Source organism: Eurypyga helias, unplaced genomic scaffold, assembly GCF_000690775.1.
Source record: "Eurypyga helias isolate BGI_N326 unplaced genomic scaffold, ASM69077v1 scaffold4289, whole genome shotgun sequence".
Lineage (NCBI taxonomy): Eukaryota > Metazoa > Chordata > Aves > Eurypygiformes > Eurypygidae > Eurypyga > Eurypyga helias.
The window spans coordinates 1-27,034 of record NW_010272560.1 but is presented as its reverse complement, the minus strand read 5'-3'; the positions used below and the strand labels follow the sequence as shown (position 1 = coordinate 27,034).

General features: G+C 36.3%; 1 protein-coding gene across 1 annotated transcript; it reads left to right on the top strand.

The window, feature by feature from the left end:
• Positions 1-477: 477 nt before the first annotated feature.
• On the top strand, positions 478-24,855 carry LOC104502567 (peroxidasin homolog; the record flags this gene model as incomplete). Its single annotated transcript, XM_010159148.1, has 8 exons — positions 478-590; positions 1,596-1,752; positions 5,430-5,538; positions 5,956-6,113; positions 10,561-12,064; positions 12,903-13,037; positions 15,598-15,806; positions 24,735-24,855. Coding segments are annotated over 8 exons (2,506 nt in total), but the record flags the coding sequence as incomplete, so codon positions are not given.
• Positions 24,856-27,034: the final 2,179 nt, after the last annotated feature.

Genomic DNA, 27,034 nt, shown 5'->3' with positions numbered 1-27,034 from the left:
AGTTAAGGAGCCAGCAAAGGAGTTAGCCAAAGAGTTAAGGAGCTAATTGAAGAGTTAAAAGTGATGGCCCCTCAGCCCACTCCCCACTTATGTACCAAGCGTGATGTACTATGGAATGAAATACCCCTTCGGTCAGTCTGGGTCAGCTGTCTGGCCTGTGTCCCCCACACTGCCTGTAGTGAGAAAGTTGGGAATGCAGCTGCAGTATCAGAAGCTGGGAAAGACCTTGAATTTGATGCAGGCATTCCCCAGCTCCAGCTAAAAAGACACCTTATCAGTACTTTTCTCTGGGTAAATCCAGAAACACAGCTTCATACCAGCCACTGTGAAGAAAGTTAACTCTTCCCTGACTAAAACCAGCACAATTAAGAAATGTTGAGTAATTGAAAAAATAAACAGTGCTGACCTCTCTTTAGGTTGTCTTTTGCACAAGTTGAACTTCATGCCCTGTCAATGTATCACTTGTTTTTTTTGTAGTAACTCCTGTATTTGCCAGTGTTCCCAGTGACATGACAGTGGAGGTTGGCACAAACGTGCAGATCCCATGCAGCGCTCAGGGAGAGCCGGAGCCAGTAATTACATGGAATAAGGTACTAGTTTTTGTTTGGTTGTTTCAGAAAGGCCGTGGCATTTCCATCTTTTCATAACTAGCTGTTGACAAATTACTGCTTGCTCTGGTGTTTGAATACATTACTTTGAATACATAAGTTTGATCAGCAAATCTTAATACAGAGCATGTTTATAGGTAATAAACTTGAATTTTTTATATATGAATGTATATGTGGTTATGCAAATCATTATACAGACTAGCTAAAATTCATAATGTGTGCCTTAAAAGGCCTATGTATTGTAGTGACAGTTCTGTGATAATATCCTATTAATATTCACACTTTCAATGCTATTGTAGATATGAAGCAATAAAAACTACTGTATTGCTGAGCCTTTGGACACTGGTTGACACTTCAACTGGGACATGTTTTAGTAACCCTTTTTTAACCTCTCTGTGGCTTTGATTTCTATCGGTACAATAACTGTTATACCAAACTATTAGCTAGAGTTGTTGTCAGAGTTACTGGGCAATTAATGGGTGGCTAATACTGATCTTCAGTTTTCCTGATGATTATCTTCTCTTCAATTAGTGAGCATTAGAAAATGTACTTTAATGTACCTTATATAGCTTCTAAATGCATAGCACATGAAGAATCAATGCATATAAAGCTCTTGAGATCTTTTTGAGTTGGTTAATTTTGAGTAAACCAAATACATATGTTCTCAAAAGTTCTATCTTATTTATGGATCTTAAATTTTATGTGGTGAGGACCTGTAAATATTAAAATACTTTGATTTATAATACTGAGTACTTTAAAAAGTAAAGAAATACACTGTACAGTTTAGAAGTATATGCAATTCCTCTTGTCAGTGTAACAGCGTGTGAGTTTTTTGTGTAAGTTTATCTTATTCTATTGGACTATTCTCTTGGCATACTTAATAGAAATATAAAATAAAACCTAAAAATAAAAGAGAAAAATAACGTAAAAATTCAGGTTTGAAAACAAAGCATGGTTAGAATAACTAAACATTGTGCTTTCCTGCAGGATGGAGTACAGGTAACTGAGAGTGGAAAATTTCATGTTAGTCCAGAGGGATTTCTTACCATTCGTGATGTTGGGACGGCTGATGAAGGTCGATATGAATGTGTTGCCCGGAATACCATAGGGTACTCCTCAGTTAGTATGGTGCTTAGTGTTAATGGTAAGGTTTATGCATCAGAGGTATGAGTTAGATTATTAGTTTTATTCTAATTGTTTAATTTGTAAGAGCAAAAAAAAGTTAACCAAATGTTAAATTCTTTCTTTTATTCAGTTTCTTTTTCTCCCACAATCCTCACTCTCTTCCCACTCATTTATTTCAGGCAGTTATCTTTACAGATGTGAGTAAGATGGGAATATGTCAGCCAAAATGTCTCTAGGAGTTAAGCTTCAAAACAAACACTGCTCTGGGCTCCAGTTAGTCATACCCTTTTCCTCTTGAGATGCTATTTGGACCTTCTAGAATTTGCTAGTCGAATACACAGTGTAATCTTTAGGGATAACTTGACAAAAAGTCCTGTGGCATCTTTAAAGGGGCACTTACAGCACTTGGTTGAAAATTACGCTGCAACCATTGTGAAAGGATTCAGGAAAGTCATAACAATCATAAGAAGCTAAAGGAACAAACAGAAAAAAAAAGGAGAATATTTGATCTTATTCTAATTATTTGAAAGTAATAGTATTAAATAATAGTTATGAATTATTAATACGTAATTGTTGGTAATAAAGCAGTCAAGAGGCTAAGGGAATAACTTTGTTACACAGGTTGACCCGAATGGTTCTCTGGCTAATTGAGTAAAACTACTGATTTTTCAGACACATTTTGATGGAAAATATTAAGGAAAAACTGTTGGGTTTGTTTGTGGTGGGGGGTTTTTTTTGTTGTGTTGGTTTTTTTTTTTTTCTTTTGGTAGAAAATAAGACACAATATTTTTGTATCACTGAAAAATGAGTATTGAGCAGTGATTTCTTTAACCTATTGTATATTGTTTCACAGCTTTATGCCTGATGTTCTGTATTTTGTTTATTAAATTCCTAAATATATATTAGTGATTTTTCTAATGCATTGATTACCGTGATATCAGTAACATGGTATCAATAAGACCATGATGTTCCCTTGCTTAAGTTGCTTTTAGTACACTATCAGTCTGTCCTCTCCTCTGTCAGAAATAGTATTTCTTCAATCTGTGAAGATGATTTCTGAGAGAAAAAATTGCAGGACTGAGAATCATTCTATGATAAGGTGTCATCTATATGTATGAAGCCTGCAAATTAAAGGAAGTCCATAAAAATCAGTTATTCTTGGCTACCCTGGAGATGCATAAAAAAAGTTTTTTTCTATTTTAAAAAAAAAACATCAAATCAATAAGAGCTATGAAAATGAAACCATGAATTAAACTATAATCCCAATGGAAACCATTTTAATTCATTTAGTGCAGGTGCCAACTGCTCATTCTCATCTGAAATTATCAAGCTACATAAATAATTTACAAACTACTAGCTGATCTGCAGTATTTAATTGTAGTGTGGTTATTTTTCTTGTAAATTGTAGCATCAATACATCTAAATTTAGTGAAAGTACCTTTGATTAATCTGCATTCAGTCTGAAACTGTGATGTTTCTCCTTAAAACTGAACTAGTGGCATATCATACTGTTTGTCTGTGGTTGCTGTAAGAATGAAGCTGTCAGGGAAGAAAGGACAAGTAGACAGATTATAAGTACTGGTTCCTTGCTATCTGGATAAGATTAATAGCCAGAAATGCCTAAAAACTTGTATGTCAACATTTCTTTTAAAAAAAAAGATGATACTTTATGAATGTTCCTAATGCATACAAATATTGTCTTATTGAGACAGAATGAAGCAAGTATATACTATCGGCGGGGGGGAGGGGGCAGGTTTTGCTGGCAAGGTTCGATATTATTTTAAAGATGCTTTTCTTTTGCCATCTCTTTTGTCCTTTTCCTTGGTTTTGTAGAAATCTCTGGGTTGAGTGTAATGCAGGATTTTTGTGGGTTATGTTTTATTGCTTAAAAAATTTGCAAATCTTTTTCTCCTCTCAGCCCTTCCCCTCCCCTGAAAGAAAAAAAAGCTGCTGTATGAAAGGCTTGCAGAGAGCTTTACCTTTTAATATTTATCAGTCTAAAATGAGAACTACTAAAAGCAAATAGTCTAAACAAAAATAAAGTACAGTATAGTTAACGTCTCACCATGGTTTACAATTCAGCCCACGTGTACCATTAATCAGAAAGAAAGGTCTGCAAAACATGTATCTGAAGTGAACACTGAGATTACATCTGTGACAGACAGCACTAGGGAAGGTACCCAGTCATCGGATTTTTACAGTCTGCAATCTGGGAGTGTTAAGTTGGTTTATGGCACACAACTAAAATGGGGGTAGCAAACCTGTAAGTGATATTTCTCCTTAAAATAAGTAGTTTATCTGATGAAGTTTCTGTGTGGATACTATGAAAATGAAGTTGCTGAGCAAGGAGCAACTGATAATTAGGATGGGTAATTAGGATGGGTCAGGGGCTATTGCCATGGAAAGGGTCATGCGGTTTTGGATGCTGGAAGCATGTTGTCAGCAGCCCAAGGCAGCTGGCCTCAGGGCAGAGCAAGGAGCTTCAGCTACAGCTGTAGAGTGCCAGGGACTCTTATTTGACAGTATAGATGGTTAAGTTTGGTTACACAGGTCTAGACTCCAAAACTCATATAGACACAGCATAAGCTGCCAGTTTTGAAAGAATAATGAAATATTGCCTAGGAAAGAAAAAAAAAGTCATGAAAATCTTGCAAACAACTGGTTTTAAGTCAGCTGATTTTGTACATCTGCTGATTTTATTCCCGTGTATTTGCTTTGGACTTTTTCCCTACTTTACCCTCCTTCCTGTGTGACTTTTCCAATCTAAACACACTCTGGAAATTGTTAGCTGTTGCCCCTGGATCTGGTAGTTCTTGGTTTACACTGAAAGGAAGGTTATTAGCCTTAGATACGTTGTACAAACATCCAGCTGCAACTGAGTACTGTATAAAAAGGCCGATGAATGGGCTTATGTTTACTGAGTTTGCAGTATTGTGCAGAGATGTAAAATATCTTTTAAGCATGTGATATTTAATGAAGTATTTAAAAGCTAGATAAAGTAGGAATAAAGTAGTGATAAAAGTAAATAAAATATTTATAGCCCTTTAAAACTAATCTGCATTTCTTATGAGTAAGCTCATTTTTTTAAAAATTTGATTCTTTTCTGTGTTTTATTAATTTCCCTATGAAATGTCTTTGAATTTATGTAATGCATGCATTCTAAAGGGCAATATAATTCTGTATTTTCCACTTGTAACACATTCCTATTAATCTCTTAAATTCTTACATTGTTTTCAGTACTAATTGAAATCAAAGGGAATGCTTGCATTGATTTCAGTGGATATAGGTCAGGTTCTTGATACCAACACCTGAAATCTATTAATACACTACAGCAGAAAAAAACTCGTTCATAATTATTTTTTTTTTTCCTTTGGCCATTCTTTGCTTGAAGTTATAGGACTAAGTAATAGACAGTTAAATGCTGTGTGCATTTATCCTCACTTTATTTTGTTTTAGAATTATAAGCAATCTGACTTTTAAATTAACTTTTGTTTTAACTGAATTTCACTCCACTGTAATATGCTTTGTTAGAATTGCAAAATGGTTAAGAACTTGATATTTGGTTGAACTAATATTTAAAGAACAGGGGTTTACTTTGTACAACTGAAATGATGTCGTGTCTAGACTCTGTTTTATAGAAGTATCTTTTTGTGTGTGGCCATTTTTGCAATAACACACGAATTCCTTTTTCTGTAGTCCCTAATGTCAGCCGAAATGGAGATCCTTTTGTACAAACATCAATTGTGGAAGCAATTGCAACTGTTGACAGAGCAATAAATTCAACACGTACACATCTGTTTGACAGGTATCCCTCTTTTTTTTCTTACTGAGAAATTAAAATTAATTTTGCATAAACTAGAAATAATGGAACATTTATTAAGCAAAAGGCCATTTTACTACTCAAATTGTAAACATCTGGTTAGGTCTGGGAATACTAACAGTTTAACGTGTAAGAACTGCTCTTGTTTAAACACTCATGTTGAGATCTCTGTTCGCTGCAGCAGTTTTTCTGCTGATATAATGTGTATTAAGAGTCTACTTTAATTACTACTAAATGTTTAATGTTCGCTTATTTTATGAAAATTTTTTTTTTGCCTTCCATTTTGAGATGAGTTACCAAGGTATGTACTAATCATGTTGCTGAATGTTTACCTGACTTATACAGTATTGTTATTTTGTAACTCCTGTGTACACTTACTGGTTTTTTCAAATTATCTATCAGTCGTCCTCGTTCTCCAAATGATTTGCTAGCCTTATTTCGATACCCAAGGGATCCATACACTGTTGAGCAAGCAAGAGCTGGGGAAATATTTGAAAGGACATTACAGCTTATTCAAGATCATGTGCAAGATGGGCTAATGGTTGACCTGAATGGAACAAGTCAGTACTCTTTCCTTATTTTTCTGTGTTAAAATGTATTTACCTTTATAAGTCATTATACTTCAAGAGACATTTTTCAGGTCTGGGTTCCAGTTGCAGAACCATTACATTCAAATCAGTGGAGTATTTGACTTTGCAAAACTTTACCAAATATATACGTTTGCCCAATTCAGTCCCTGGTTTGCACATTGCTACGTTATTGTGTAACTCGGTTTTACTGAGCTCTCAGAGTGGAGTGCTTTTATTTCTCTGCATGTTGACATATTAGGGAAAAATTCATGTTCAGATTCTTCTACTGGTCAAATTTGGTATAATGGAAGTGCATAATACTTCCTGTTTGTTAATTCCCTGTGTGTTAATTCATGAGGACCATAGTTTCATAGCATAACAGACTTTTCTGTTATGTATTAAAAATAATTAGTATTTTGTTCGTGTTTCTTCACTGTGCCTTGGCAAGGAGAAAAGATGATATAACAAGAAGGATTTATATACTGTACAAACCAGGGTTTTGGTATGTACCACAATAGTATTCCAGGAATTATTTGCCTCTTGTTCTTTAACTGTGTATCAAACTAAGCCAATTGTTTCCTTTAACACTGATATGATGTAATGAGGAATACAGTTTCTGCTGCTTTTTATAAATAGCAGAAAAATTTGAGGTTTAATAATTCTACCTTTTAGTTATTGAAGTCCTAGTTCAAATTCATGAAGTCCAGCTGGAGCATGTACAACTAATGTGTGTAGGTATGTGTGTGGATAGGCTTGAGACATAGGATTGAAGCATTTGGAAATAATGATAGACTTTCAGGAGAGCTTTTGAGACTTGACACATAGCCAAAACCTACACTGAAAATCTACGGGAAATATTTTTACTTATTATATTCTTTTTGAAGTTTCTAATTGAGTATTTGTTGTAGCTTCCGAAAACTTTAACTCCGACTGTGAACTAGACAATTATTTATAAGACCAAAGACTGCAAGCTTTGTGAAGTACTGTAACATTTGCTAGTAAAAGAAGCTTGTAACTAATTATTAGAGCTGAGTAATATCTGTGATGGATAGTTTACCAAAAAAACTCATACAGAATTCTTTGAAGGCTTCTGTTTTATAAGAGCAACCCAATTTAATTTGGTTCTCTGATTAGCTGTATATGCAAGCATATTTTACATAATACTAGGAATATATGAAATTTGATGTGTGAGAATTGCTTGATGACTTTTCCCTAGGATTTGGAACACTGAAATTCAGTCACTTAAAGTTTACCAAAAATTGGCATTAAAGTATAAAAATACAAATTAATGAACACAAAATCAAGCAACTTCCTGTAATACTGGAAATTCTGTTCACAAGCAGACCTGGCTTCTCAGCCCTACAGTATCCATAGAAACCTGGCTTTTAGGGAAACTTGAATACTAAAATAATAAAAATAATCTGTTTTCATTTAAACAGCCTAATGCTCAGATTTTAATACTTGTATTTGGCCTTATTTGGGTTTATTTCAAAATGCAGAGCCCAATGAAAGGTGTAATTTAACACTTTTGCACTGGGAACAGTTGAGAAACTTGACAATTTCCCATTCAGAGATATTTTAATGTAAAATCTTGGAATATCCGAAGGAAAGACTATGGAGCCAAATTTTCCTCTGCAGTGCCAGACTGTAACAAGGGGAATGGCTACAAATCGATGCTTGGGAGGTTCACACTGGATATTAGGAAACACTTTCTCACCAGGAGACCAGTGCAGCACTGGACCAACTTATCCAGAAGGGCTGAGTCTCAGTCTTGGGAGGTTTTCAAGCGCTCTAGAGAGGGATACAGCTGTGCTGATCCGGTGCTGGAGACAGCCCCTTCAAGCAGAAGCTTGGTCTGGGTAAGAGGTCCCTTGAAATCAGTATTTCTATGGCTCTATGTTATCTGTCTTGCAGTTTGAAAAAAAATATAGCTAGTATTATGTGAATTGAGGTAGTCAGCTTCTAATCAGCCTTTTAGAAAGCAGATCCAGAATTAGTGTCTACAGCGCGAGGGGTAATTAGGGGTCTGAGACTGGTATTTATGGCAGCCTCCACTCTGCTCAGAAAGCCATCAAATCTAATCCGTAGATGAGAAATTCCATTCCACTGAAAATTCTAAACAGAGAAGCTGAACCTTTTATTTTAAATTGGTAATGAAGGTCATTCCACCCAAAATGTTCATAGTTGAGTTTTGCTCACAACTTGATTTCAGAAATGTGGGTGGCCACCAGGATAACCACAGCAGACAAATGTTTATGTAAAGGTTGAATGAATAATGATTATAAGGAAAGAACTCCATGATTAATTAAGATCATTTTAAGAGTGTTATTATAAAGAAGATATGCTTTCTGGGTGTATTTTTAGAATTAAACTGCCCTAGTAGTCAGCATATTGTAATATGTTATCAATAATATCCTCAAAGAGTGTATTCTGCTGCAGTACCCAGTGGCACTTACTGGTTTTGCTCTGTGGTTTGTTTTTCTTTTCCCTAGTCTGGAGTATTTCATAAAATAATCTATATATGTCTACAAAAACAGGTTGGTTTTGCCTAGTGCAAGCACTAGGTCTCTAATATCTTTGCATTGTCTTGTAACCACTGGAGTACATGTAGCCTGAGGCTGAGAAAACATAGATCCCCTGACTGAGCACAGGTCCTGTCCCAGCTCAGCTGCTATGAGCAATCCAGTCCCTTTCAAGACAGAGACAAAGAAAGGCTTTAGGTGGTTTGTTTGAAGTTGCCCTGCATTGTAGAAATTGGCAGAGAGCCAGTGTGTCTAGCACACATTTATGTGTTGAATGTAGATGAAGGTCAGTGCCTTTGCGGGGACTGAGCACAAGACTGAATGAACATTTCCCAACTGTGTGCGATTAGCCTGCATCAACCTCTTGCAAACTGCATTCAGTTCATATTCTTGAGTGATTACCATCAAGGTGAGAACCCCGTGAGCCTATGGGAACACAGCACCCCTGTACACTCATTTCCTTTTTTCCTTCTGCCTTTATTCTGCTTGGTCTCTTACTCCTGACAGTAAGCTTTCCAGATCAAGAACCATGGTGGTGTATAATTCCTAGTTGGCTAAAAGTACATCTACACTACCAAATATTCTACCACCTGGGGTCTCTCGTGGATGCTGGAGCGTCAGTCATCCACGCAGTATATCAATTAATCACTCAAGGTGTGTCTATGCTTTGGATCAGCAGGGCCTACCTGAAGTGAATCTCCTGGTTGTGTCCGCTTGCTGTGTTTGGCTGTGGGTTGTGATATGCTCTTGAACAGAGTGCGTTCTTTTCAAATGAAGTGAAAAATTTGGTCCAGGAGAACAAAGTAAAGCTTTCCTGAAGGAACCCTGCTCCTGTTGCACAATGGATACAGTAGGGATGTCTTTCTCAGCATCAAAAATTACACTCTACAGACTCATTTTGACTGGTCTGCACAAGATGTTAATGTATAGCCCAAATTAATTTTTTTTTTTTTCTGAAATGAAGCCCAGATGTTTCTAAGAAAAAATCACCTTTGGAATTACTCCTAATAGGCAGCGTGGGCAAGGCTCAGCCTGACTGTTCTGCTATTTGCAGTCACCCAACACTATATTAGGAGGTGTGATGGTCTTCAATCCTTCCACTTGCCATCATACCACAGCAGAGATGATGCAACACGTAGTAGTAGTTTGAAGTTATGAAAACATAATTCTGATGCATTACAGTACATATTTTGTATATATTATTTTTCTATGAACTGAGAAAAAATGCAGGAAAGCGATAAGTAGGTTGTAGTCCCAGAGGTGAATGGTGTGGATTGCAGAGGAAACCTATGCCAAGTGTTACACAAACACCAGTTTTCTTTAGAAACTAGTTTTGGGTAATGTGAATGTGAGTTACTCCACACCACTTGTCCTAGAGATCACTCCTTTGTTTAGCTGTATTGCCTGTGGTTATTTTTTTGTGGTCTTAAAATTCTGCAACTTTTGCTGTAATAAAGCAAAACATAATGGTAATGTTCAGTGACTTATCAAGTCTCAAAAGATAAAGTCTTGAAATCCATTTAATTGTTACTGACAGTTTTTAAAATGCTTTTACTAACACGGGTAAAATCTCCCATTTGTCACAAGATGAGGCTTTTATTTCTGAAAACATCCATGCTGTTTTAAGTGAGCAAAAAAGTAATAGTCTCTTTTGTGAACATTTTGTAAAAGTTGTACTTGAATTGGCGTTTTACAAAGTGTTCCCTCCAGACCTAATAGTGGTGGTTGTTCAAATGACCTAATGCTCTAATATACGTATGTGATTGTTATTATTGTTATTATTTTAAACAATAGAGATAGTTAATCTGGAGGAAAATGCAATATAGTAAAATAACATTTCGAATGAATTCATGATCTGTGGGGACCATGAGTCTATGAAGTCTCTGATTTTCTCTCTCTTTCTCTTCTGGTTTCAGGTTATCACTATAATGACCTTGTATCCCCACAGTACTTGAATCTGATAGCTAATCTCTCAGGCTGTACAGCCCATCGAAGGGTGAACAACTGCTCGGATATGTGCTTCCACCAGAAGTACAGGACACACGATGGAACATGCAACAACCTTCAGCATCCCATGTGGGGCGCTTCTCTGACGGCCTTTGAACGTCTGTTAAAGTCAGTCTATGAAAATGGATTTAATTTGCCTCGGGGAATTGAACCCAAGAGGCTCTCTAATGGCTACGCACTCCCAATGCCTCGCTTGGTTTCAACTACTCTGATCGGAACGGAAATGATAACCCCTGATGACCAGTACACTCACATGCTCATGCAGTGGGGTCAGTTTCTTGACCATGACCTTGACCTCACCGTGGCTGCCCTAAGTGAGGCCAGGTTTTCGGATGGTCAGCATTGCAGTTCAGTTTGTACAAATGATCCTCCATGCTTTTCGATCATGATACCCCCAAATGATCCCAGAGTTCGAAACGGCGCACGCTGCATGTTTTTCGTACGCTCCAGTCCGGTTTGTGGAAGTGGCATGACATCTCTCCTGATGAATTCTGTGTACCCACGAGAACAGATCAACCAGTTGACTTCATACATCGACGCATCCAACGTGTATGGCAGTTCGGACCACGAAGCACTAGAAATCAGAGACTTAGCAAGTCAAAGGGGTCTTCTGAGACAGGGCATTGTACAGAGATCTGGCAAACCCCTCCTTCCATTTGCTACTGGTCCACCAACAGAATGTATGAGAGATGAAAATGAGAGCCCAATTCCCTGCTTTTTAGCTGGTGATCAGCGTTCTAATGAACAGCTGGGTCTTACCAGCATCCACACGTTGTGGTTTAGAGAACACAACAGAATTGCCACAGAGCTACTGAAACTCAATCCACACTGGGATGGTGACACGATCTATCATGAAACACGCAAAATTGTTGGTGCAGAAATGCAACACATAACATTTAGCCACTGGCTGCCTAAGATCTTTGGAGAGGTAGGCATGAAGATGCTTGGCGAATATAAGGGTTATGATCCCAGTGTTAATTCTGGCATAACTAATGAGTTTGCAACTGCCGCTTTTAGGTTTGGTCACACACTCATTAATCCTTTTCTGTATCGACTGGATGAAAACTTTGAACCTATTCCACAAGGCCATCTACCTCTTCATAAGGCATTCTTCTCTCCATTTCGGATTGTAAATGAAGGAGGCATTGATCCACTTCTAAGGGGATTGTTTGGTGTTGCTGGTAAGATGCGTGTCCCATCACAATTACTCAATACAGAATTAACAGAAAGACTCTTCTCCATGGCACGTACTGTGGCTTTAGATCTGGCAGCTATGAATATTCAGAGAGGCAGAGATCATGGAATTCCTCCCTACCATGATTTTAGAGTTTACTGTAATCTTTCTTCAGCTCAGACTTTTGAAGATCTGAAAAATGAAATTAAGAATCCTGAAATCAGGGAGAAACTTAGCAGGTGAGCCTGAGGTGAAGAAAAACAATCAATTATCTAAATGTGCATGCAAAATTAGTAGCAAAATGTCTTACCTGGAAGAAAATATTTGTTAAGAAAGGGGTAAAGGGATTTTTAAAAGAAACTTCTATCTGTACCAGGAAACAGATGTGGAAAATTCTCACATGCAGATAATTTCTCCACTTCTACATCTCTGTGAACACTAAGAACTATATATATGCGATATATGCTGTGTGTGTTCATTAAAGTATTAGTTTGAAATATATGGGTTTGTAAATGCTGTTAAATATGAATGTTATTTCAGTGTAAGGTCATACTTAGTATCAGTCTTGCACAAGTACTTACATGTTCGGTTCCATGTGTTCCATTCATTCCGTACGCTAAATGAAACTGGATTATTGTTCACTGTATTTTCATGAGGGTATCTTTCACTACCAGTAATCTGCTCTTCTTTAGAGCACCAGTATTTGAAAATAAGTCTTCAGCTACCTGCCACCCCTTATCTACACAAAATCAAAGGCAGAGAATTAGTCTCAATTACGGTGAAAGAAAAAGTGTACAGAGTAGGAAAGGGAAACTATTGAAAAAGAAACTTTTCTAAGAAATCAGAAGAAAGCTACTCAGAGGAAGGAAATTGTGGGGTAGACTTGCAGACCCCCGTATTGTTACTCTTGTATACAACCTTTATTTCAGGATTTCTTGCCTATCAAAAGATGTAGCACTATCACTGCTGTTTTTACTGTGAGTTGTTCATATCTGTTACTCTTAATTTTACCACATGCTGGTTATTTTGTAAATGTAAAATAGTCAATATTAAATATTTGTGTTTTTCTCTTTGTAGGTTGTATGGTTCCCCACTGAACATAGACCTATTTCCTGCTCTAATGGTAGAAGACTTAGTTCCAGGGAGCCGACTGGGGCCAACTTTGATGTGTCTGTTAAGCACACAGTTTAGGCGTATTCGGGATGGAGACAGGTAAATTGAAATATCATGGAAACCAAACATAATTTTTGATTGAGGATGCTTAATAACAGTTGCAGTATCTTGTTTCTAAATCAAGCTGCATTTGATTTTCTTTTATGATTTTAATAAATAATTGAAAAGATGAAGAATACAGGTTTAAAACGTTGTTAGCAGCTATGATTATTTTTTAATTCTGTTACTTCTTGTAGTGAATAAGTCATATTGAGCTCCGCAAAGCACCACAGCCAACACATGCTGCTTCGGCATGAGACTGGGAGCTAGAAATTAATTAATGAGTATCCTTTTACCAGTTATTCAAGTCACTTACCTTTCTGAGATGTTACTCATCTCCTTTCATTGCTATTTAATTGTTTTATTGGTAAAGGAGTTGTGGTCGTTGAGACTTTGGGGTTTTTTTTTACCATCTCCATTACTGAAGCATTGTTTGGAAAAGCATTACTCTGTGTATATAGCTCCTATATGTATTAATTAATGAGTATCCTTTTACCAGTTATTCAAGTCACTTACCTTTCTGAGATGTTACTCATCTCCTTTCATTGCTATTTAATTGTTTTATTGGTAAAGGAGTTGTGGTCGTTGAGACTTTGGGGTTTTTTTTTACCATCTCCATTACTGAAGCATTGTTTGGAAAAGCATTACTCTGTGTATATAGCTCCTATATGTATTTCAGTACAAGCAGTCTGTGCACCGATAAGCAGGCAGGTTATCCCAAAGAACACAATTTGATAATTGTTCTTAAATTACTTTATGTGCACATTATGAGCAATTTGCCTTCTTCAGTTCCCTTCTTCAGTTTCTATGGTTCTTGAAATAAGAAAATGCTCATTGCTATTGTTCTAGCAGCCAGATCTCCTTTGGGTACTTTCAGCACACTTGTTCAGAACATGAAAAATCAGCATTTCCCTCATTTTAACATAATTTGTGACTAGAATCCTGTTTTTTACATGAAATAAGAGTAGAAAAACTTATGCTGGTTAGTTGCATTCTAGTAAAAGGCAAACAGAGGAAAGATTAGGAAATTATATGTGATTGACTTTATCTAATGTCATTTACTTTATGTAAGATATAAAATTGCTACTTAAGACACTATGCAGTCTGTTTTATTTCTGTAGTCAATAACGCAAGCTTTTTTTGTATCTTTTTTTAAAAAATAACTTTTTAACATAAAAATCTGTTTAAAAATTAAGCTGTAAAACATGAAACACTCATGCCTGGAGGCAGAGGGATTAAAAGGAGAAATATATGCAGTATGAGCTCCAGATTGCTGATGACAAGTACCTATTTGTGTCACAACAGGATAACGCTAATGCTTTGTTGTGTGTCTGCATTTTTTCAGCAAAAGCCTTTTTTTTTTTTTTTTCCCCTCTGAAACAGCATTTAGGAAACTATAGAAAAACGTTGAATATTTAGGAAATAGGATTCTGCTGCCCAAAGAATACAAATATTTGAAGCAACATGTCAGCAAATAATAAAATATTATTAGACATAATGAAAGCAACTCTCACTTCTTTGAAAACCCTTTACAATGGGCAGAGGATCAAAGCTTCCAGAACCATGTAAAAAAAAATGTGCCTGTGCAGTGAAAAGGAGTGATGTTTGAAGGGAGCTTAACTTCATGTCAAGATGGAAATTTCAGAATCTGTTTTTCTGATCACAGTGGTTGGAAATTCATTGGTCAGTGTCCAATGCCTTATGAAAATGATACAATAAGTAGGTAAAATGAAATTTGTTGATCATTCTTATAAGTTCAGTATAAGAATATTATTGATTTTTCATAAGCTTTAAAGAGCCTCACAGTTAATATTTATTTGAATAAATGGAAAAAAGTTATCGATACAGGAATATAACTTCACAGTTTGTGAAATATAAACAATATCACATTGATAGATTCTTATATGTTAGAATAATTTAAAAATTTTTAAAATCCTGGACAGCAGCTTAAAATACTTTCCTTTGCAAGGGCTGGCTTTGTTTTCCTCATATTATTTTTATTTTTTATTGATAACATACTTTTAGCCCTTTTGTTATGAAAAATAACTTATTTGAAACCACAGTATTTCCTTTGAATTAGTATAGTCACTAAAATAGTTTTACAGAAAAAAAAATTCCTTAGTAAGTTTAAGAATCTCACTTATCTTGATAATAAATCTTCCAATATCAGCAATTCTATCAATTTTTTTTGATACCCATAGGAAAGTTGCCTGGAGAAAGAAATCTATGGTTATTTTAGTGTTTGCCTTAAAAGAACCCTAAAAGTGGTAGTCTAGTGCCATTTTAGATGTCCAGAGATACGCAAAACATTGAAATGGGACCGGAAGATAAGTCAAGGGATTTGTTGAAGTCAGAGTGTCAGCATGACACCAAGTAGGGCTGAAGTTACACCAAGTACTTACATTTTGGCATCTCGATCACTCCCTCAGAACAGGTTGAGAGTTGAGAACAGGTTTTATGGAATAATGAATTTCCTTCTGAATACAGTATTGCAATATCTCTGGAAAACTCTGTGATTTGTTTTTTCACTAGCAAAGTTGTCTTTTCTGTGAGATTACAGGTTATGGTATGAGAACCCGGGTGTGTTCACGCCTGCTCAGCTCACTCAGATCAAGCAAACATCTCTTGCCAGAGTTTTGTGTGACAATGGTGACAACATAACCAGGGTTCAACATGATGTCTTTAAGGTGGCTGAATTCCCACATGGATATAGTAGCTGTGAAGATATTCCTAAACTGGACCTCAGGATGTGGCAAGATTGCTGTGAAGGTCTGTATATAGTTGGATTTGGGTGTATTAATGCACACTTTCTGTCTCTTCATTTTATTTTAAGATGTTTGACTATTGGTTTTGTTACGATACTACAAAGTCAAATCTGGAGCACAACCCTTGTTAAGGGAGTGATCGTTCCATATTTTATATTAAATGGACACACACTAAACATAGCATAGATTTGAGCATTGGATGTTACTTTCGTGTTTTCTTCCTTTTGTGGATAAATATTCTTGTTCATTGCCCTCTCCTTCAAAAGTTAGGACAGTGGGTGACTTGTTTTTCTTCAGAAATAACCTTTTATTCTCCAGAAACAGGGTTTACTTAGCTGCACGAAGCACAGGGCACTGAGAATCCCATGTTGCTTGGTAGCATGTGTGTTGGCTTCTCTCACATGTAGCTTGTCTGCATGGCCTCTCTTTAGCCATCATCACATCAGACCTCACTGTGTCTGTAACATAGTTAGAAGATCCCTTCCCAAAAGAATCTTCTGTATCACACAGATTTGCAGAATGATTTGCAGAATGATTTGCAGTAGTGTCAGCAACAAAATACTTCAGAGGACAATGACCTCTCTTTATTGAGATCTCCTTTTCAATGTTGTTATCACTTTCTTTTGACAAAACTCAAATGACATGCCCTAGCTGAAAAAGTATATTCAGGAATTTTGGGAACTACCCTGTGGAACTCTGATTATCTGGAAATTGCCATCAAAACATATTACCAAGTTGTTGTGGTTTAAGTCCGGCTAGCAAAATACCACAAAGCCGCTGTCACAAATCCCCCTCCCCTCCTCCAGTGGAGGGGACTAATTGGAGGAAAAAGAAATAAGGAAGCTCGTAAAATTGAGATAAGAACTATTTACTAATTAAATCTAAATTAATATATCCAAGTGCTACTACTAATAAGTAATTAAAATAATAGAAAATAAAACATATGATGCAATATGATACAATTATGATACAGTTGCTCACCACCCACTGACCAATGCAGAACAAAATGCTGAGAAGTGACAGTCAGACCCAGAGAGCCCGAGAGCCGCAGTTGTTTAGTTGAAAACTAAACAAACCCACCAACTCCCTCAAGAACGTGCCAGCACAGGAGTTAGCAAAGCAGCTAACGCAGGAGTCAGGGAGAGGGTTAGCAGGTGCCAGGAAGTAAACGAGTAAGCGAGTAGGACAGAGTAATGTCTCCCGGACCCCCTCCTTACCTCTGCCCCGAGCATGATGTACTATGGGATGGAAATACTCCCTTGGTCAGTTTGGGGCAGGTGCCTGAACTGTGTGTCCCAGCACTGCCTGTAGCGAGACAGCGAGAGCTGGGAACGCAGCTGCAGGGTCAGAAGTGGAGAAAGACCTTGAATTCAGTGCAGGCATTGCCCAGTGCCAGCTGAGAATTTATCAGTGCTGCTCTCTGCATCCAGGAACAGCTTCCTTACAGCCACGGTAAAGAGAGTTAACTCTTTCCTGACTGAACCCAGCACACCAGTGTAAAAACACCCTGCGCTTATCAGAGAGGGTAATAGTACTATCAGTTGATGATTATTAGAACCTTATAATTTACCTAGTAAGAACCTAGCTTTCAATACAAGTATCTTGTAGATTTGCTGATGAAAGGTGCCTGGATCTGTATTCTTCATCTTTTCTACTGTTGATTCACATAGGTTTACTACTGCTGGGTAGGCTATTCAATATTCTGTTAAAAGATACACATGAATAAAAACCAGTGGACTGTATTTCTGAGAGAGCTAACACTCTTCCACCAGTGTCCATGTAACTCTCTTTGTAAGATACAATAGTCCTTGATGACAGAGAGACCTTTGGTGATATAGCTCAGAATTTAAAGCAATAGTTGTTGTGGTTTAGATTGGGGCACAATAGGTGAAGGGTAAACTGAGGGAGGATCTTGGTTCAATGTGTCACAGATACCGTAAATACTGAGGAAGGATTCTGACTGGTGTGACTTTACCATAAGAATAAATTCATATATCATTAAAAATTAAAATGTAGATAGAGGTTTACTATTCAAAGTCATTAGACAGTTTAGCTTTTTAAACTGACACCTGTATTTTCTAGTGCAGTAAACAACTCTTTAAACAATAAATCAGTGTCTAAGAAGATGCTTCCTTGGAAGACTTGGTTCAAAATGTCAGTTACCTCTGTGAGATTTGGAGAAATAAATACTTTAGATTTCAATGAAATCTTGTACAATTTCCCTCCTATATAATTTCATTCAGGTCTTACTCTAATTTTTACAAGGGCATGTTTTTAGGTTATGCGATTTTTTTTTAAAACAATATTTACCAGGTTTGCCATTCCCAAATAGATGATAATATCTTATAAAACTCTAGATATGGTTGATGCATTGTAATGGTAATGGTAAAGTGTTCCATAATCTCTACAAAATGACCCTGACACATGCCAAAAGCCTTGAGAGAAAATCAGTTGTCACTTTTCAAAAACTTTAACGTAAGGGAATAAATCATGTTCTACTAGTTCAGTATAAGTTCACTTTGCCATGGTTCATGAAGCTTGGCAGACAGTTTCACGAATACATTAATTATATCTATTTGGAAAAACTGTAAAGCTGTTCTGAGAAAGCTGAGCCTTCTAGAGCAGATGTTATCTTTGGAAAGTTTTTAGGGTATTCAGCCATGCAACAGCCTAGCTTGTATTTTCATTCAAGAATGTTACTACCAGAGAGTACTACTGGATGCAGTACAGTTAGACAACTGCCAAGCAAAAGAAAGGGTAAATAACTAATGTTCTTTAAAAAAATTGCCTGAGAGTATGCCCTGCTTCTGAATTCTTTTGAAGTCTGTGCAGAGGTTAATGAACTAAGAATGAAGTATGCATGGCTTGAACTGCTTTCTTGCGTGGATGAATGGGTGTGACATTTTCTGTGGTGTTTAAGCAATTAATTTAAAAAAATATCTTTCTGTGACACTAGGGACTCTCCACTACTCAGAGGTGGGGGGCATATAGCAGCATACGTTTAGGAACAGTATTTTCTTTAAGCTAAATATATTCTGGGGTTTTTTTTGTTTCTTATGGTTTATTATTTAAAAGAAAAAATAAAACCATTCCCCACATTTAAAATACTTCTGAGTATTTTATAATTTAAATTATCCTAAGCTAAATTCTAGAATACATATTAGTGTTCATTGCCCTTTCTACGTGTTTAATAAGTGACCCATATGTTCAGCTGTTCCCAGCTTTGTTGAAAAACACATCTGTTTTTGTTATCCTTCCTGTTTTGTCCAAGTTAAAATACTTTTCCATATGAAGATTAAAAAAACTTCTTAGTTACAAAAAGCTACTTCATAGAATTCTTGATTTAAGCTAGTATTTATTTCTTACAAAGCAGAGCATTATTCCTTTTTATAATAACAATACTAGAATACTTTTAGATTTCAGTTAACGAATTACTGTTGTGTAACGAATTATACAACAGAATTACTAGTTTATGGTGGGAAAAAGAAGGGGTTCCACTGAGGTAGACAAGATTTTCTTTCGGTTTCCTTCACTTTCTACCGTTCTCTGTCTTGTCAGAGATGGTGAGGAATTACTACAGATTTACGGCAGCTCTTTATTTGAGCAAAGAACTTCCAAGCTTCAGATTTTCTGAACAAGAAACTTTTGGTGCCTTTCTCAGGCTCTCTAGTGCAAAATAAAAAGACTATTACTCTTATTGACTTTGTATCTCAGTACTGACCTTAAGACACAGAAATTATAAAACTCTCTTCCCTCAAATGTAAGCATACTGTTATGGTTATGCCAGACATTTTTTGACAAGGATTGTGCTTTAGAAAAAAAAAAAAAAAACAAACAGTAGAAATTAGGTGCAAAGACATATTGGTTCGAATGAAAAAATAGTTATACTCCAAATATGTAAATTTGAAATGTTTTCCATTGTGAATCCTTAAAAGTGTCACTTTTTTTTTGTAAATTGAAATGGAAAAATTCTTCTCTGTCAATGACGCAGGTGAAATGATTCAGAGAAGATGCAAGTCATCCTCGTAAGAGTCACCTGATTTAGGGAGGGGATTTTTCTTAACTGGTTCTCAGTTAGCAATCAACTTATCTCTTGTGTCAGTAGATTGTTCTTTTTTGTTCAGTTCAGGAAAACAGCCTTAGACAAATTATGATTAAACATGTTTTAATCTCACTAAATTTTATTAAAAGAGTTAAGACACAATCTGAATCTGAGTACATATGAATTACTGTATTTTAAAACCAGACCATCAATTGTGCCATCTCCTGCTTCTGTACTGACCTCTTTGATTTAAGCATTGCATCTAGAAAGCCAACAACTATTTGTTTTAATGATTGTACCCTAATCCTAGAGTAAAAGATGGTCTGGCTTTTACTTCTTGTATTTTATCTTATCATGAACTTTTCATTATGCCCTTTCATCTTCAGTGAAAATACTAAGCAACACTGGGCTAAGCACTAAATGCTGTGGAAGACGAACATTTTGAAATGTTAACAGAAGTCTCAGTGTGGGACGGCAACATCTTCGGTGACAATGGAAATTGTTTACTGAAAACTCTTCAAAATACCAAAATGATGCAATTTATGCCTAAACATGTTCTCTCTTTATATATATCTTGTCATTTGCTTCTGTCATGTCATATTTATTTTTGCTTTCTACATTCAAATCTTTTACATTTAATTTTACATTTAAAGACAGAGTTTAATAGCTTAATAACACTTCAGACTATGCCAAGCTACTAAAATAATGTTCCATGGTCTCTAATTTTAAGGACTACATCCTTTTTCTTTGAATAGAAGTACGTTTAATGTAGTCCAGCATTTCTGCATGATTGCAAATTTTAATGAATCAGTATTTTTATTTATATTTTATCCAAACAGAATAATTTTTCTTTCTAGGGATTCCATGATCAGTAAAATACAGTTCAAATTCATAAACTTAAAATAAGGAAACTTAATCTATGACATTGCTTTGTGTCTTTGCTACCAGGGGTCTTATGCCAGTACTTGTCATCCCTAGTGAAAAGTAACAGGGAAGAAATAGCTTGTCGTTCATTGGGTTTAATCCCAAACTCCTGAATGAGTCCCCAGATCTAAGATCCCAGCCTCTGGAAGTCCCACTGCAGGCAGTAGAGAAGGAGGTGTCTCCAGAGGACAATTCAGGCTGCTATCTCTTCCTGTGTCAATGTCCATTGACTGTTATGGAAACAGGGTTAGGAAAGTGTCCTGATGGAGGTTTTTCAGTGATTTGTGCAAAACTAGGCAGTTGGAGCCTTTCTTTCTTCCCTGTGGGCTGTTACTGCCTTTCTAAGGCACTGATATCTTCACAGTTTAAAGGGCAGGTCAGTTCTTAGTGTCCTTACTTTTGAAATTTACAAATTTCTATGGATTTTAGTCTGTCTCAAATAACTTTTTCTCACTGCTATTTGATGTTTGTATTCAAAAATCATAATGCATGTTTTTGAGCTGCAAAACTTTCTACCTAGTCCTGTTTAATTTTTCTGCGGGGCAGATTGGATGTGCTTTGGTTTGGTGTCCAGAACCTAATGATTCTCCTTTATGTTCCTGAAGGCCATCCAAAACCAATTCAGATCACGAAGACATGATGTATTTTAAAACGTCTTTAGGTTATCACTAACCATATATTAATAATTTTAGTTATATTTTATGTTCATGTTCTGTTTCTGGGTGTTTGCTTTTATGGCGATGTCTGGGCCTTCTAGTTCTGGTAGCATCAGTCTGTGAGCTCTGAGGTCAACTACAGAGAGCATCTTTATTATTAGAATTTCTGAGTATTTCAGCTGGGAGATGACGGTTTGGGTTGTCACTTTATCTTCTACCTTCTATACTATTATTTTTGTCCAGGAGTTTAAATAATGTTTATGTGAAATGCATCCATTCCAGTCTGAGCAGATTAGTGATGGATTTTAGACCAACATATACATTTACCTATATTTTGAGTTAGGACTTCATTTGGGGTGAGAAGTCTTTTTTCCTATGTTGTGTAATTTTTATTTAGCTGCTTTATCAAAACATCTACTCAAAATAATCTTTTGCCATTGCAGACATTTTCATTGTGTCTCCTCCATTTTACTGCTCCCACAGACACAACTAGGAGTTCTTAGATACGTACAAATGCTTACAGTAACAGCAACTTAATTTACTACAATAAATCTCAGACAATTTAAGTATTGTCAAATAGAAGGAATAGTTACATTTTATGTGCTTTTCTTTAGAGTCCCTTAGTATCTCAAGTTGTTTTGGTTTAATCTACTGTTTGATTAATTCACCTTCACCCAGATTTTGAGAGGTGATTCACTGCAAATTGAGTGCTCCATACTTCTAAATATCAGGGCTTTTTCTATCCAGTTTACATCATAGGTGTATTTTAAAAAACCTTGTGGGAAATGGGATTTTATGTAGATGTGAACATGGCTTCCAGATACAAATGGATATGTTGACATTTGCAGCGTAGCAATGCCTAGTTTCCGGAAGAAATGTCCATAGAGAAGAAGAATTCTTAAATTGCTTTTGAACATCTAATTTTTGTGCATAAAACGAATTGGATTGGGTGTAGCTTTTTGGGGATATTTTAGGTATGCTGAAAAAAGCAGAATTTTAGGCTTAGTTTTTCTACTTTACTGCTGCTAAGGTATTTTTCATTAAAAAAACAACCAACAAAAAACTCCAAACAAAAAAAAAAAAGATATAAACCTCTTGGTTTAGGCTTTCTGAAAGCTAGAGCATTCTGTCCTGCACCTCTCAGCAGTAAGAATCCTCTTCCTTGTACCTGAAACAGAACCCAAGAGCAGGAATTGTTCATTTGGCAAGTTGACATATTCGAGCCTTTAAAAACTACAGAAATGTCAGATCTGTCTACTTGAAGCTGCCACTGAACATATGGTTCTCATATTTACCAGTCTGAGGTGATAAAACCTTCCCAGGATTTCAGACCTCTGTTTCTAAAACCAACCTAGGAATAAAAAAATCAGTGGGCTGTTGTGTTAATTGTGTCAAAAACCATAATCTCTATTATGTGAGATGGCCTTAGCTGTTATTAAATGAAGGAGGATAGCAGAAAACTTTCACAAATTGCTTCCTGACACTCAGGAAAACATTAAGCAACAGATTGCTTTAAGAAAAAAATTTCTCTGACCAAATCTAGTTTTTTCTTCAGTGGCCCTTCAGAGTGTGACCCCTTTTCTCATCATACTAAATATAGAAGTGTCTAAGGGTGATCATGCCAAGTATCTTACAGACACAGTGGTCTGTTCCCATCTGAAAGAGTTTATGGTTTCTTAACTGTAAGAGCAAGAAGATTATGTGAGAAACAGCAGAACACACAAGAAGAATGAACAATATGTTGGCAGTAAATATCATCTAATTCTTTACTGGTGCTGTTATTATAGGAGGAAGGTAATAAATTTACTCAAGAATGGGACAAGCTGCAAGGAAACAAAAAAGAAGGAGAATTGTTTGGATAAATTGTGTTAAAAAATTATCTGTAGGTATTGCTTTTGAATTGAAAATCAATTGGTATGATTTGGTTTTGGGTGGTTTTTTGGTTGTTTTTTGGGTGTTTGTGTTTTTTTGGGGTTCCCCCCCCCCCCCCCCCACTTGGTTGATTGATATTAAGCCATAGACAAACTAAGTTTTCCTAACAGAAAAATGGTGATAGTCTAATTTAAAGTCCAGTGCAACTGAAAGTAGTCCAAGATAATTATTCCCATATAAGTTTTGTATCACGGAGCAACTTTACATTTGTTACTCAAGTCACTAAGTTCAACAGTGTTTTGAGCCTCTTTTCTTAACTTGAAACTTATGAAATAATTTGTATTAATACCTTAGGAATTCTATATAGCTACTGTGAAATTTCAGAAAAATGATTTATAAAATGTTATTGAATGTCTGAGTAAATCTGTTGTGGTGCAAGTTAACAGAAACATGAGGGAAAATGACTTCTCCTGCTCAGTTACTGTAATGGCTTATACCAGACTTAGCTGGGACATGTCCATGGGATTCTGTATTTCAGCTTTCCCTTCTGTTTTCTTAGCAGACCCTTTGCTTCTCTAACAGTTGAACATGCTGTTAGTTCCCGCTGTGGTTTGGCTCATTATAACTTTTTGTTTTAAAGCTTCTGTGAACAGAAATGAGAAAACTCCTGTTTTCTCATTGTCTCCTCTCTAAAATGCTCTTCGAGTTTTGTTTTGTTTTCCTTTTCTTTTTCAAATGGGACTTCTTCCAAATACTCACTGTGTTTGGAAGTCTAAATAAAGTGAACTTGAAGGAAAGACATACTTCACTCTGTGAAGACATCCTCTTAGGATCTTAGGAGAAGATTTCTGTCATGGTTATTCTCAGGCTTGAGGCTTTCACTACAGTGGGGTCTTAGCATCTAAGTGACTGGTGATACCATCCAATCCCTCAAATTTGAAACAGGGCTGTTCAACCAGGGAAGTGTATCTGCAAATGTTCTCCAGGATTTAGTTAAAGATTCTCTTTCAAAGGCCAAAAATAACAAATAATAATGTCTGGAAAAGATGAGGAAGCAACAGGCTGTTTTTTCTATCATTGTTTTCCTCCATACATAACTATCCAATTCTAAATGCAGAAAAGAATTAAAAGCCAAAAGAGTGGTTATTTCATAAGTTAAAAGAATACTTGAAGTAGCACTGATATATTTGTGAAAATAATCTTTATTCCTTTTTTTCATACCAAAAAGCTGGTGTGTGAATAATCAAATTCTGTGCATCCAGTTGGCTTACATGTATTGTTGAGACATATTCAGCTGCCAGCACATTGATTCCAGAGGGATCAGGCTGAATGTATGAATTGGCTTTGCCAGTTCAGATGATACAGTAAAACTATATCAATACCATAACTACTGAATTATATTGTAGTTTAGAATGTGTAATTTCTTGTCTAATTTCAGACTGTAGAACTAGAGGACAGTTTAATGCATTTTCATATCACTTTCGGGGAAGACGTTCTCTTGATTACAGCTTTCAGGAGGACAAGCCCTTGAAGAAAATGAAAATGTCCAAAACAATAAGGTGAGTTGTCTTTTTTTTTTTTAGAAGTATACAAAACAGCCATTTGTTTTCAAAATAGAATGAAACTGAATGATTGCTTTCTAAGTGCATACCACTTTTTTTCCAATGTCGTCTTTCTCAAGTTAATGATTGATGTAATTCATTCTGACACTTCTGCATATCTGCTTTTTTTTTTTCAAGCTTACATTTGTGTAAGACCCTTTGTGAGTGACACAGTATAATGCTTTTGTTCTTACTGTGCTTTTAATGAAAAAAATGTAGTAGTGAAGCATAATCTGGGGGATTTGGCATCCCAAATTCCTACTGTGCACGCAGTAAGCAAACTAAATTATTTCCTTTCCTCCTTGGAGCTTCTCTGGGCAACCTGTTCCAGTGCTTCACCACCCTCTCCATGAAGAACTTCTTCCTGATATCTAATATAAACCTCACCACTTTTAATTTAAAACTGTTACCCCATGTCCTATCACTACATGTCATTGTAAAAAGTCCCTCCCACAGCTTTCTTTTAGACCCCTTCAGGTACTGGAAGGCTGCAATAAGGTCTCCCCGGAGCCTTTTCTTCTCCAGGCTGAACAAGCCCAACTCTCTCAGCCTGTCCCCATAGCAGAGGGGCTCCAGCCCTCTGAGCATCTTTGTGGCCTCCTCTGGACTCCCTCCAACCAGTCTATATCCTTCTGATATTGAGGGCTCCACAGCTGGACGCAGCACTCCAGGTGGGGTCTCACCAGAGCAGAGTACAGGGGCAGAATCCCCTCCCTCGACCTGCTGGCCACACTTCTCTGGATACAGCCCAGGATACGGTTGGCTTTCTGGGCTGCCAGCGCACACTGCCGGCTCATGTCCAGCTTTTCGCCCACCAGTCCTTCTCCTCAGGGCTGCTCTCTATCCATTCTCCGCCCAGCCTGTACTTGTGCTTAATGATTATCCTTCATGATGAGCGAATTTTTGAGACTCTCTTGAATTATAACTCATTACATATAGCACGTGTTCTTTTGGCAAATAACATTATCTACTTGACTGAGACAACCAGGCAGAATCTACCCACTCTGGCAAGAAAAACAGCTAGACAGCTATCTAGCCAAGTAAATTCATTCTAGTAGTTTCATATGCTCATGGGGATGTTATAGCACTGAAGAAACACCACCATTATATTTCTCTTAATTGATCGGAGTCTTTCCTGAAGTAACAGAGCCTGTAGGTGAATTTTAGACAAGAGAAGACAGCAACTAAGTATAAGCTTACTTATAGACAACAGAAAAAGAATGGTTTCTTTGAAGTAATCCTTAAAGAAGGATGTTTCATCTCTCTTTGCACGTGAACATTTAGAAGTTTTTAAATTTACAAAACAGTAATAGAGTTATTCAATATGCTAAACTCATAGGTCTAAAACTATAGAATTGTTAAATAAAAATGAAAGCAAGAAAAAAAATGCTTATATCTGAGAAGCAGCTTGTTTTCATTAACTTGCTGTTTGACATTGTTTCAGATATGAAGCGCAAAATTTATGGTAGTCCAATCAATAATTAGGACTACGAAACAGTAAATTTACAGTAATTTATTTATAGCATAAGTAAAGCTAAACCAACCTCAGTCTTTTAACATTCTCATCAGTTCTCATGCTCGTTGATGTATTTAAATTTCATTCATGGTGAGAAGATTTTTTTTTTCCTTTCTTTTTTCCTGCTCATTTTCAATAACTTGAGCAGGTGGGGAAGATTAAACTTGTTGTTATACAAGAGCAGCTGGTTTACTCAAATTTTGGCATGTTATGTTGTTTAGAGTTCTTTTTCTTTAATTTAGATGAAAAACTATGGGAAGCTAAGTATCTTGAACACCTGCCGATAAGTCCTGTTTTAATTTATGTGGAAAGAGTATAAATCATGAGCCCTGTTATATGAAAGAGGATTGCTTTGCTAGTTCATTCATTGGGTATCCCTTAGCTCTGGAGAAGACATGCTAACAAAACAGGAATTCTTATATGGATTCAAGGATCTTAATGTAATAAGTGACATAATTAGTGTTATCCTTGTTTTTCAATACATGGTTTTTAAGTGGTGCCAAATAAGACATTGTTAATTATGGACAGTTCCTTTGACAACTGTTTCCCATCAATCAACAGATTGAACTGATTAACACAATTTAGGGTTGTACATCTCTTATCATAGAATCATAGAATGGT